This window comes from Hyla sarda, chromosome 6, assembly GCF_029499605.1.
Source record: "Hyla sarda isolate aHylSar1 chromosome 6, aHylSar1.hap1, whole genome shotgun sequence".
Lineage (NCBI taxonomy): Eukaryota > Metazoa > Chordata > Amphibia > Anura > Hylidae > Hyla > Hyla sarda.
In genome coordinates, this window is record NC_079194.1 from 7,824,869 (window position 1) to 7,839,238 (window position 14,370).

General features: G+C 43.5%; 1 protein-coding gene across 1 annotated transcript in view; it reads right to left on the reverse strand.

The window, feature by feature from the left end:
* The window catches only part of RPAP2 (RNA polymerase II associated protein 2), a 78,343-nt gene that overhangs the window by 21,610 nt on the left and 42,363 nt on the right, over positions 1-14,370 (reverse strand). The window contains exon 10 of the mRNA XM_056523151.1: positions 5,251-5,331. Within this exon, the coding sequence (XP_056379126.1) occupies positions 5,251-5,331 (81 nt within the window). The remainder of the gene's footprint in view (positions 1-5,250; positions 5,332-14,370) is intronic.

Sequence of the window (14,370 nt, forward strand, 5' to 3'; positions counted from 1 at the left end):
AGCCCTCTCCTCCAGCTCTATCTGTATACTGCTGCTATCTCTATGGGATCAGGATATATAGTAGTTATACACCTCCCCTCCAGCTCTATCTGTATACTGCTGCTATCCCTATGGGATCAGGATATATAATAGTTATACACCTCCCCTCCAGCTCTATCTGTATACTGCTTAACATGCTTGATAAATACTGTGGCGACAGTCGAAACGTTGTATTGGATATGAGGAAAACTGCACAATTTTTTTCACATGAATTAGGAGTGCAGTGGGATTTCTGCATTGTCCTGTATACTGCTGCTGCTATCAGTATTGGATCTGTGGTTGTCATGGCATGCTGGGAGTTGTAGTTTTCAACAGCTGGAGGCATCCTGGCTGGGAAACAGTGCCTCATGGTAAGATTTTTCTAAAAAATGCATTTCAAACAAGAAAATGAGTCAAAACTGCACATAATGTGAACTGATCCAAACCCACATGAGTCTAGTCAGTTCACCTGGGTGACCTCCAGCACAGCAGTCTTATTAGATGACCTGCCAGAATCAGAATTGCTGCAAACCCCCATGCCTGCAACATAAGCTAAAACAGGTAAGCACAAGACATACACAAGAACCCCTACATTAATTTCTAATAATAGACTATAATGACCTATATCAGCAAAAAAAACTAAAATAAAAAAAATAACAAAAATAAGTGAATAAATAAAATAAATTAACTAAACAAACAAAATAAATAAAATAAATTAAAGGGGTACTCTGGTGGAAAACATTTTTTTTTTTTAAATCAACTGGTGCTAGAAAGTGAAACAGATTTGTAAATTACTTCTATTAAAAAATCTTTACCCTTCCAGTACTTTCTAGCAGCTGTACGCTACAGAGGAAATTCTTTTCTTTTTGAATTTCTTTTTTGTCTTGTCCACGGTGCTCTCTGCTGACACCTCTGTCCGTGTCAGGAACTGTCCAGAGCAGCATAGGTTTGCAATGGGCATTTTCTCCTGCTCGCGACAGTTCCTGATACGGGCATCAGGTGTCAGCAGAGAGCACTGTGGACAAGACAAAAAAGAAATTCAAAAATAAAAGAATTTCCTCTGTAGCATGCAGCTGCTAATAAGTACAGGAAGGATTAAGATTTTTTAATAGAAGTCATTTACCAATCTGTTTAACTTTCTGGCACCAGTTGATAAAAAAAATAAAAAAAAAGAAAGTTTTCCACCGGAGTACCCCTTTAACACAGTATATTCTAGTCTGCACTGGATATGGTGAAGCTTAGTAATGGACATCACCATTAGTATTATACCCTGTAATGACAGGTGGAGCTCCACTCTGCTTTCCACCGGAGTACCCCTTTAACTAAATAACCAAAATAAACAACAAAATAAATAAATTAAATTCCAGAGGTGCCTGGTTAAAGGGGGTACTCCGGTGGAAATTTTTTTTTTTTTTTTATAATCAACTGGTGCCAGAAAGTTAAACAGATTTGTAAATGACTTCTATTAAAAAAACCTTACTCCTTCCAGTACTTATTAGCAGCTGAATACTAGAGAGGAAATTCTTTTCTTTTTGGAACACAGAGCTCTCTGCTGACACCTCTGTCCATTTTAGGAACTGTCCAGAGCAACAAATGTTTGTTATGGGGATTTTCTCCTACTCTGGACAGTTCTTAAAATGGACAGAGATGTCAGCAGAGAACACTGTGTTCGTGATGTCAGCAGAGAGCTCTGTGTTCCAAAAAGAAAATAATTTCCTCTGTAGTATTCAGCAGCTAATAAGTACTGGTAGGATTAAAAAAAAAATTTAATAGAAGTAATTTACAAATCTGTTTAACTTTCTGGCACTAGTTGATTTTAAAACTTTTTTTTCCCCCCACTGGAGTACCCCTTTAACTAAATAAACAAAATAACTAAATAAATAAATTTAATTAAAATAAATTTAATTCCCAAGGTGCCTGGTTAACACAGTATATTATAGTCCGCACTGGATATGGTTAAGCTCCACTCTGTTTTCCACCGGAGTACTCCTTTAACTAAATAAAATAAACAAATAACTAAATTAATTAATTAATTAATTAAATTAAAATAAATAAAATTCCAGAGGTGCCTGGTTAACACAGTATATTATAGTCCGCAGTGGATATGTTGAAGCTCCACTCTGTTTTCAACCGGAGTACTCCTTTAACTAAATTAAATAAATAAACTAAATTAATTAAGGAATTAATTTAAATTAAAATAAATTAAATTCGTGAGGTGCCTGGTTAACCCAGTATATTATAGTCCGCACTGGATATGGTGAAGCTTAGTAATGGACGTCTCCATTAGTATTATACCCTGTAATGACAGGTGGAGCTCCACTCTGCAGCCCTGACACGTAGCATCCAGGTATTATATCTGATAACCCAAGTGAAGCAAATGATTTACCTTTTAGCTTAGTGGCCCGACAGACGGACGTCCCCGAGAGAATAATGTGACATCTCCGTTTTGGTAACAAAAAGCGTACAGGCACGCTGGGACTCTGCCGGGAATGTACTAAAATGTCTTTGGAGATCTCCTTAGAGCTTTTTCTCATCCGTACAGAATGGACTAAAACGCTGAGGCTAATATGATGAACTGGAAGCGTCTGTGAAGGAGTCAGCGGAGGGGAAAATCGCGGCCCTGTGATCGGCCGGGCCCTTCCCCTCCGATGTGACAACAGACCGTCAGTCTCCCAGACGGAGAGGGGCCAGAGGTGACCGATATCATCACCGCCGCTCTAAGGATAAAATCACTCGTCGTTCCTTGTAGAGAAGGGAAAAGGCTGCAACTATAACCTAATGCAGTGTTTTCCAACCAGGGTGCCTCCAGCTGTTGCAAAACTACAACTCCCAGCGTGTTGGTTGTTGCCATTCAGCCGTGTGTCAAATACAAAACAAATATAAAGAAAATGGGAAGGTTATAGAAAAAGGACATACAAGAAATACATTAGAGCAGTGTTTCCCAACCAGGGTGCCTCCAGCTGTTGCAAAATTACAACTCCCAGTAGGTTGGTTGTTCCCATTCAGCCGTGTGTCAAATACAAAACAAATATAAAGAAAATGGGAAGGTCATAGAAAAAGGACATAAAAGAAATACATTAAAGCAGTGTTTCCCAACCAGGGTGCCTCCAGCTGTTGCAAAACTACAACTCCCAGTAGGTTGGTTGTTGCCATTCAGCCGTGTGTCAAATACAAAACAAATATAAAGAAAATGGGAAGGTCAAAGAAAAAGGACATAAAAGAAATACATTAGAGCAGTGTTTCCCAACCAGGGTGCCTCCAGCTGTTGCAAAACTACAACTCCCAGCATGCCCGGACAGCCGAAGGCTGTCCGGGCATGCTGGGAGTTGTAGTTTTGCAACAGCTGGAGGCACCTAATGCCTCCAATGTTGCAGATGACTTCTAGGTAAATTCTTCTTCATGCTGGGAGTTGTAGTTTTGCAACAGCTGGAGGCACCTAATGCCTCTTATGTTGCAGATGACTTCTAGGTAAATTCTTCTTCATGCTGGGAGTTGTAGTTTTGCAACAGCTGGAGGCACCTAATGCCTCCTAAGTTGCAGATGACTTCTAGGTAAATTTTTCATCATGCTGGGAGTTGTAGTTTTGCAACAGCTGGAGGCACCTGATGCCTCCTATGTTGCAGATGACTTCTACGTAAATTCTTCATCATGCTGGGAGTTGTAGTTTGGCAACAGCTGGAGGCACCTAATGCCTCCTATGTTGCAGATGACTTCTAGGTAAATTTTTCATCATGCTGGGAGTTGTAGTTTTGCAACAGCTGGAGGCACCTAATGCCTCCAATGTTGCAGATGACTTCTAGGTAAATTCTTCTTCATGCTGGGAGTTGTAGTTTTGCAACAGCTGGAGGCACCTAATGCCTCCTAAGTTGCAGATGACTTCTACGTAAATTCTTCATCATGCTGGGAGTTGTAGTTTTGCAACAGCTGGAGACACCTAATGCCTCCTAAGTTGCAGATGACTTCTAGGTAAATTCTTCTTCATGCTGGGAGTTGTAGTTTTGCAACAGCTGGAGGCACCTAATGCTTAAGTTGCAGATGACTTCTAGGTAAATTCTTCATCATGTTGGGAGTTGTAGTTTGGCAACAGCTGGAGGCACCTAATGCCTCCTACGTTGCAGATGACTTCTAGGTAAATTCTTCATCATGCTGGGAGTTGTAGTTTTGCAACAGCTGGAGACACCTAATGCCTCCTAAGTTGTAGATGACTTCTAGGTAAATTCTTCATCATGCTGGGAGTTGTAGTTTGGCAACAGCTGGAGGCACCTAATGCCTCCTACGTTGCAGATGACTTCTAGGTAAATTCTTCATCATGCTGGGAGTTGTAGTTTTGCAACAGCTGGAGGCACCTAATGCCTCCTATGTTGCAGATGACTTCTAGGTAAAAATTCTTCATCATGCTGGGAGTTGTAGTTTTGCAACAGCTGGAGGCACCTTGGGTGGGAAACACTGCTCTAATGTCTTTCTTGTATGTCCTTTTTCTATAACCTTCCCATTTTCTTTATATTTGTTTTCTAATTGACTCACGGTTGAATGGGAACAACCAACATGCTGGGAGTTGTAGTTTTGAAACAGCTGGAGGCACCCTGGTTGGGAATCACTGACCTAATATAAAAAGGCACTCAGGAGGTAGAAAGGACAGAAACCAAACCGAGCGTCTGTCCAGATGAAGGAGCAATGGAATAACCTGGTTCTATATACTGCAGTTTATCGCTAGTTTTATTTATTGTCCTTTATATTCACAGGTGTCCTTAAAGGGGTACTCCACTGGAAAACATTTTATTTTAAATCAACTGGTGCCAGAAAGTTAAACAGATTTGTAAATTACTTCTGTCAAAAAATCTTAATCCTTCCAGTACTTATCAGCTGTTGTTATGATTTACAAGAAGTTCTATTCTTTTTGAATTTCCTTTCTGTCTGAGCACAGTGCTCTCTGCTGGCACCTCTGTCCATGTCAGGAACTGTCCAGATCAGGAGAGGTTTTTTATGGGGATTTGCTCCTACTCTGTACAGTTCCTGACATGGACAGAGGTGTCAGCAGAGAGCACTGTGGTCAGTCAGAAAGGAAATTCAAAAAGAAAATAACTTCCTGTAGATCATAACAACAGCTGATAAGTACTGGAAGGATTAAGATTTTTTAATAGAAGTAATTTTTTACTGTGACATGACGCTTTAAAATTCATAAGAATAAAAAAACATAAAAAAAAAAAAAACAATTTAAATAAAGAAAATTACCTGAAAGTTTTGACCAGATCGTTTAACTCTTTGGATACATCACTGTATGAGATCTGAAGCTTTATCAGAATGGCTGGAAGACTGGAGAGAAGGAAAGATAAAGACGTCAGATTGATCTATACTGTAGCAGAAGAGAAATATCATCTCAGACTACATCAATGGTCTCCCCAACTGCGGATAAAAACTACAACTCCCAGCATGCCCGCACAGCCTTTGACTTGGTCTGATGCAGTATTTTCCCACCAATGTGCCCCCAGCTGTGGCAAAACTACAACTCCCAGCATGCCCGCACAGCCTTTGACTTGGTCTGATGCAGGATTTTCCCACCAATGTGCCCCCAGCTGTGGCAAAACTACAACTCCCAGCATGCCCGCACAGCCTTTGACTTGGTCTAATGCAGTATTTTCCAACCAATGTGCCCCCAGCTGTGGCAAAACTACAACTCCCAGCATGCCCGCGCAGCTTTTGACTTGGTCTAATGCAGTATTTTCCCACCAATGTGCCCCCAGCTGTGGCAAAACTACAACTCCCAGCATGCCCAGACAGCCTTTGACTTGGTCTAATGCAGTATTTTCCAATCAATGTGCCCCCAACTGTGGCAAAACTACAACTCCCAGCATGCCCAGACAGCCTTTGACTTGGTCTAATGCAGTATTTTCCAATCAATGTGCCCCCAACTGTGGCAAAACTACAACTCCCAGCATGCCCAGACAGCCTTTGACTTGGTCTAAAGCAGTATTTTCCCACCAATGTGCCCCCAGCTGTGGCAAAACTACAACTCCCAGCATGCCCGCACAGCCTTTGACTTGGTCTAATGCAGTATTTTCCAACCAATGTGCCCCCAACTGTGGCAAAACTACAACTCCCAGCATGCCCAGACAGCCTTTGACTTGATCTAATGCAGTATTTCCCAACCAATGTGCCCCCAGCTGTGGCAAAACTACAACTCCCAGCATGCCCAGACAGCCTTTGACTTGGTCTTATGCAGTATTTTCCAACCAATGTGCCCCCAGCTGTTGCAAAACTACAACTCCCAGCATGCCCAGACAGCCGAAGGCTGTCCGGGCATGCTGGGAGTTGTAGTTTTGCAACAGCTGGAGGTCCACGGTTTGGAGACCACTGGTCTAGATAGAGATTCGGTAGTAGAATTCTCCCTATGCACATTGATATTTCATACTTCTCCCTTATAGGGCACCAATAGGGGAACACTATATACTACGCACAACTGTTCTTCATGGGACCGTTTTCTATTAGGGTGCACAGATAAAATAAAGGGGGGGTTCTCTCCCATGGTTAGGTCATCTTCATATAATTAGAAAGTGGTGCAATATATTTAGTTTAAGTGGGTGCTCCTTAGAATGGTGTGGTAGGGCCCAAACTGGAAATTGGAAAGTGAGTGGACGAGTTGGGTGTGGGGTTTTTTAAATTTATTTTTTATTAGTTTTTAATTAAGGGAAGGTGAAGGAAAAAGAGGGAAGAGCAAAGGGGGAGCCTATTAAAGGGGTATTCCAGGCCCAAACTTTTTTTTTTTTTTATATATATATCAACTGGCTCCGGAAATTTAAACAGATTTGTAAATTACTTCTATTAAAAAAATCTTAATCCTTCCAATAGTTACTAGCTTCTGAAGTTGAGTTTCTGTTTTCTGTCTAACTGCTCTCTGATGACTCACGTCCCGGGAGCTGTCCAGCTCCTATGGGGATATTCTCCCATCATGCACAGCTCCCGGGACGTGACATCATCATTGAGCAGTTAGACAGAAAACTTCAGAAGCTAATAACTATTGGAAGGATTAAGATTTTTTAATAGAAGTCATTTACAAATCTGTTTAACTTTCCGGAGCCAGTTGATATATATATAAAAAAGTTTTTGCCTGGAATACCCCTTTAATACAAGAGTATATATGAATGTGGGTGATACGGGTTGGACAGGGCACTGGACCCAAAAATGGAAATTGTAAAAGGGGGGGGGGGGGGGGGGGGGTTAAGTTCTTTAATAATGTGTGAAGACATTAATGGTAATACCGGTGGTAACAAAATAATGAAGTAAAATTATTGTAATTGAGAATAAAGAAGTAATAAAAGAAAATTATATTTTATTTAAAAAAATAATAATAATAAAATAAATAAATAAATAAAAAGGAGGCGCTACTTGTCTTATACATCAGTTGTGTATTTTGGCTTTGTGCTGCACCAGGCCTGGCTAAACTCTGGCACCCCCCTAAACTAAATGTTACCCACAAAGTATTGCATCTTCTACCATTATTGATGTCCCTGCGCCAATATTACAGAGGTCAGCTGAAGATTGTTCTATTTTGCTCGTATTTACAAATATGCCTACAAGGCACTGGCCAAGGGCGGAAGTTTAAAGGGGTATTCCGCCCCTAGACATCTTATGCCCTATTCAAAAGATAGGGGATAAGATGTCTGATCGTGGGGGTCCCATCGCTGGGGACCCCCGCGATCTCGGCTGCAGCACACCAGACATCCGATGCGCGGAGCAAACTTCACTCCATGCCGGATCACTGGCGATGAGGGGCGTAGGCTCATGATGTCACGACCACGCCCCCTCATGACACCACTGCCACGCCCCTTCAATGCAAGTCTATGGAAGGGGGCGAGACAGCCGTCACGAGCCTCCAGCTCTGAACCGGACGCTCTAAACGAATGCCGGGTGCAGCACGGAGATCGCGGGGGTCCCCAGCGGCAGGACCTCCACAATCAGACATCTTATCCCCTATCCTTTGGGTAAAGGATAAGATGTCTAGGGGTGGGGTAACCCTTTAAAGGGGTGCTCCACTGGAAAACATTTGTCTTTTTAATTAACTGGTGCCAGAAAGCTAAACAGATTTGCAATTTACCTTTATTTAAAAATCTTAATCCTTCCAGTACTTATCAGCAGCTGAATGCTCCACAGGAAGTTGCGTAGTTCTTTTTCTGTCTGACAATAGTTCTCTCTGCTGACACCTCTGTCCATGTCAGGAACTGTCCAGAGTAGGAGCAAATCCCCATAGCAAACCTCTCCTGCTCTGGACATTTCCTGACATGGACAGAGGTGTCAGCAGAGAGCACTGTGGTCAGACAGAAATAAAATTCAAAAAAGAAAAGAACTTCCTGTGGAGCATATAGCAGCTGATAAGTACTGGAAGGATTAAGATTTTTTAATTGAAGTAATTTACAAATCTGTTTAACTTTCTGGCACCAGTTGATTTAAAAAATAAAAAATAAATGCTTTCCAGTGGGGTACCCCTTTATGGGTGGCAGCAGAAATGTCGCCCCATGAAACACCACTGCCTAAGGTGTAAATAAATTAAAGGGGAACTCTGGTACTTAAAGGGGTACTCCGCTGCTCAGCGTTTGGAACTGATCCGAACACTGGAGCCGGCGCAGGGAGCTTGTGACGTCATAGCCCCGCCCCCTCATGATGTCATGCCGCACCCTCCCATAGACTTGCATTGAGGGGGTTGGGCAGGGTCGGAACAGTTTGATTCAAATGCTGAGCAGCGGAGTACCCCTTTAACAACTTATCCCCACAGGATAAGTGTCTGATCGCGGGGGGGGGGGGGTGTTCGATCCCTGGGACCCCCCATAATCTCCTGCCCGGCGCCCTGATTGACTCTCCCCATGTACAAAGCTGTGGTCGACATGTATCTCTATGAGAGAACCGGAGATGCAGCGGTCAGGTCTTAAATCATTGTCCAAATGACCCGCAACTAGTCTTCTGGGCAGGTACCCTCCGGCAAGTGGTCACAGTCTTCAGCGCTGTAATCCCTGTTGGGGGCCAGTTGGGGGCATTCTTTACAGGGCAGACATGCCACAATCTTTGCAAATGGTTAAATCTTGCATACATGCTAACTAAGTAGTTGCGGGTTATTTAAATATCAACAATAGTTAATTTATTTTCATCTGAGGCAGTGGTGCATCATGGGGTGACCTTTCTGCCGCCAGCCTTAAAATGACACCCTAGGCCAGTGCCTTGTGGGCCTATTTGTAAATATACGACTAAGTCTCATGAGCCGCTTAGAACCAGCCACACCACCAACAAGGTATTACATGTCCTGTACTCTTTATCTGTATTACTGAAGTGTATGCACTGACTGGTGTCTGGTAGCGCCCCCTTACAGTACAGGGAGGTATTACATGTTCTGTACTCTTTATCTGTATTACTGAAGTGTATGCACTGACTGGTGTCTGGTAGTGCCCCCTACAGTACAGGGAGGTATTACATGTTCTGTACTCTTTACCTGTATTACTGAAGTGTATGCACTGACTGGTGTCTGGTAGTGCCCCCTACAGTACAGGGAGGTATTACATGTTCTGTACTACTCTTTACCTGTATTACTGAAGTGTATGTACTGACTGGTGTCTGGTAGCGCCCCCTACAGTACAGGGAGGTATTACATGTTCTGTACTCTTTACCTGTATTACTGAAGTGTATGCAGTGACTGGTGTCTGGTAGCGCCCCCCACAGTACAGGGAGGTATTACATGTTCTGTACTCTTTACCTGTATTACTGAAGTGTATGCACTGACTGGTGTCTGGTAGCGCCCCCTTACAGTACAGGGAGGTATTACATGTTCTGTACTCTTTACCTGTATTACTGAAGTGTATGCACTGACTGGTGTCTGGTAGTGCCCCCTACAGTACAGGGAGGTATTACATGTTCTGTACTACTCTTTACCTGTATTACTGAAGTGTATGTACTGACTGGTGTCTGGTAGCGCCCCCTACAGTACAGGGAGGTATTACATGTTCTGTACTCTTTACCTGTATTACTGAAGTGTATGCAGTGACTGGTGTCTGGTAGCGCCCCCCACAGTACAGGGAGGTATTACATGTTCTGTACTCTTTACCTGTATTACTGAAGTGTATGCACTGACTGGTGTCTGGTAGCGCCCCCTTACAGTACAGGGAGGTATTACATGTTCTGTACTCTTTATCTGTATTACTGAAGTGTATGCACTGACTGGTGTCTGGTAGTGCCCCCTACAGTACAGGGAGGTATTACATGTTCTGTACTCTTTACCTGTATTACTGAAGTGTATGCACTGACTGGTGTCTGGTAGTGCCCCCTACAGTACATGGAGGTATTACATGTTCTGTACTCTTTACCTGTATTACTGAAGTGTATGCACTGACTGGTGTCTCTTAGCGCCCCCTACAGTACAGGGAGGTATTACATGTTCTGTACTCTTTACCTGTCCCAGGGTTAGCTGCTCCTTTGGACACCAGGTGAGAGTGGCTCCATGTAACTATTTTAGGACATTGCGTGTTCTGTACAAGAAAAAAAAAAAATCGGATCCATTACACACATCCGATTTGATCCGCATGTTTGGGTCTGAAATGGGGGTTGACCACGATTTCAGACCTGAACAAAAATCGGGTGAAATCGGATGCGGATCAAATCGGATGTGTGTAATGGATCCGATTTTTTTATGGAGGTCAATGGATCCGAATTTACATACAATTTTAAGTTATAAAAATCGTGTACTCAAGTCGGGTGGAGAAATCGTGATGTGAACGCAGCCTTACTTATATATAAGTATTTGCTTCATCTATATTAGTTATCTACTTATTTTTCTTTAATCCTCACTTTTTCCTATTTTTTGGATGACATTTTGGTGACTTCAGAACCAATTACCAGGTCGTCCTAGAACCAATTCATATTGTAACTTGAGGGATCACTGTGTCTGTGTGTCTGTGTGTATATGTATATATATATATATATATATATATATATATATATATATATATATATATATATATATATATATATATATATATACACACACACACACACACACATATACACACTTTACTATAGGTTGTATGACAGAAGGAAAACCTCTTTGGCTTTACCTGGTTTTAGGAGATATATAAAACCAGTCAAATCCAAAGAGTTTTCCTTCTGTCATACAACCTATAGTAACCACAATGGGCCCCTGTCTGTGGGGTACACTAGGTCTTAAAAATCTAAAATGATCCATTTCATTCTAAGTAATTTTTGTGATGTCCTTGGCATTTGATATACACAATATCATCAGGATCTGTAACAATAGCGACCCCTGCAGGTCACAGGCCGTGTCTTCTGCCGAACTCAACATTTATTTTCCTTTCTGTGCTTCAGTAATGAGAAACAAGGTAATTATGTAATAGATCGTAATTAAAATTTTTCCTGCAGTTTGGTTTCAACAGCTCCTATGCAGAGCTATGCGTCTCCATGGTAACGGACAACCAACATTCTGTGTAGTCTGATCCTGCAGTCCGATTCGTATTCATTTGTCCCCCACTTAAAGGGGTAGTCCAGTGGTGAAAAAATTATCCCCTATCCTAAGGATAGGGGATAAATTTGAGATCGCGGGGGGTCCGACCACTGGGGCCCCCTGCGATCTCTCTGTACGGGGCCCCGGCTCTCCGGCCAGATAGCGGGTGTCGACCCCCGCACGAAGCGGCAGCCAACACGCCCCCTCAATACATCTCTATGGCAGAGCCGGAGATTGCCGAAGGCAGCGCTTCAGCTCTGCCATAGAGTTGTATTGAGGGGGCGTGTCGGCCGCCACTTCGTGCGGAGGTCGACACGCCCCCTTCCCGCGGGCTGTCGGGGCTCCATACAGGAGATCGCAGGGGGCCCCAGCGGTCAGACCCCCCGCGATCTGCAACTTATCCCCTATTCTTAGGATAGGGGATAAGTTGTTCACCACTGGGTCACCACTGGACTACTCCTTTAAAGGAAAACGGTCACATATTTTCTCCCCACTATCCACAGGTATTGGTGGATAGTGCGGGAGACGCTGATTAAAACAAGCCCTACCTTGGTCTGATTCGCGCCGCCGTTTGCCCGCAATTGTAGTTTTAATCTCTGTGTATATCCTGCTGTAACTGGCAAAGGCGGGGCTTCTGCGGGCTAACGGGCACTGACGTCAGCGCCGCTCATGAATATTCATCCCTCCCTCTGGTTAGGAGCGGCGAAGAGAGGGAGAACCGGAGGGATGAATATTCATGAGCGGCGCTGACGTCAGTGCCCGTTAGCCCGCAGAAGCCCCGCCTTTGCCAGTTACAGCAGGATATACACAGAGATTAAAACTACAATTGCGGGCGAACGGCGGCGCGGATCAGACCAAGGTAGGGCTCGTTTTAATCAGCGTCTCCCGCACTATCCACCAATATCTGTGGGAGAAAATATGTGACCGTTTTCCTTTAATGTAAATTTTGCAGGTGAATAAGTGACAATGACAGAAAGAAGGAAATCGGATTGTAGGATCAGACTACATGTGGTTTGTTTGTTGTCTGTTACCATGGAGATAGATACACAGGTCTATACAGGAGCTAATGTTAAAAAAATAAAAAATAAAAAATAAAAGTACATTTTTTTATTTTTTTTTTAAACATTTTATTCCATTTTTTTCTGTAGAAAAAACTGAAAAAAACTTAACAGTCTCAACAATGAGACAATAAACAAGAAAACAAAAGGCAAGGCATATAAGGGTAAAACATCTGCCTGTACAAGGGTCTACGGCAGTGGTCTCCAACCTGCGGACCTCCAGATGTTGCAAAACTACAACTCCCAGCATGCCCGGACAGCCGTTGGCTGTCCGGGCATGCTGGGAGTTGTAGTTTTGCAACATCTGGAGATCCGCAGGTTGGAGACCACTGGTCTACGGTAAGTTTCAGAAATAATACATAAGAACATAGAATTTACATAAGCGCACACTGTAAGTAGAGGTGACAGAGGTGCAAACAACTGGTGTTGACTGCGTAGGAAGACCGAGAGTCCCTAACGTATCCCCCAAGGCACCTCTACAATACCAGTCATCTTGTGTCGTTCCATATCTGTGCCTCCAGCTGTTGCAAGACTACGACTCCCAGCATGCACGGTCCGTCAGTGCATGCTGGGAGTTGTAGTTTTGCAACAGCTGGAGGTTTACCCCCCCCCCCCCCCAATGTGAATGTACATTGGGCGGGGGTTTAGTTTCCTGTTTCAAGTTTGAGCTGTGGCAAATTTTCCGCCGCAGCTCAAATTCCTAGCGGGAAACTCACCGTAAACCCCTGCCAGTGCGAATGTATCCTAAAAACACTACACTACACAAAATAAAAAGTAAAAAACTATGTGGTGGCGGAGTGTGTAGTGCAGAGAAGATGTTGTTACCCTAGGGGCAGATGGCATTAACCCCTTGTATTCGTGATGCCAGGGTATGGTTTAGCCTAAAACCACCCGAAGGTATCCCGCTGGATCCTGGGCTAGGCACGGGGGGAAATAAAGACTCAGACGCTAAGTTACGGACAGCGGTAGCTTTACTGAGGGTAGACAGATGGTAAAGTTTACACAGTTCAGCCAGGGCCCAAGGAGGTGACCAGTGACGCAGAGACCTTAAGGGTTTGCTGGGACTTGTAGTAGGACTGGACAATTGAATGCAGACCATGCTGACTTGACTCATAAAGCTGTGACTTTAGCTTACTTGCATTTGATGGTGGCTGCAGGACTTGAGCTAGTAGCATAGTATGGGTAGGGACGGCTGAGGATAGCCTGGAAGCGAACGGGCAGCGTAGAGCGACCAGGAGGATTACATGAAATAGTTGGGGTATCTTGGGGAGATTAGGGAAATCTTGCTCCAGGGGATGAAACTGGTGGAAAAGCAAGGAATGTGGTGTGAAAGGAAGGGTGATGCCCCACGTGTCGTGTATGTAAGCCAGAATCATGCGCCAGTAACCTACTGTAGAAGGACAGGTCCACACCCCATGCCAAGTATCAGTCAGTGGAGTAGAGCATTTTGGGCAGGCCGTGATCCTATTAGGGAAAGCCGTAGTGGGGAGTATGTTGAAGCCATAAAGGGCTTTATGGGCCAATTTAAAATAAGTTTCACGCCTTCTCATTTATAAAACTCTTGCGAACCTGATGCCAGCTCTGTAGAATATACTCCGAAATGTCCCCATCAGGGATCCAGCTGGCCCAAGATGAAAAATGGGTATATGGATTAATTTTCAGGAGAACAGTTTTAAGGGGCTGGATAGAGAGTGGAGATAGTGATTCTACAGGGGTTAGAACCTATGAGGTTATCCACAGTGTGTATAGGGGCGTCCTTATCAAGGTTGCGCAATCTGTCCATATAGAATGAATAGACCG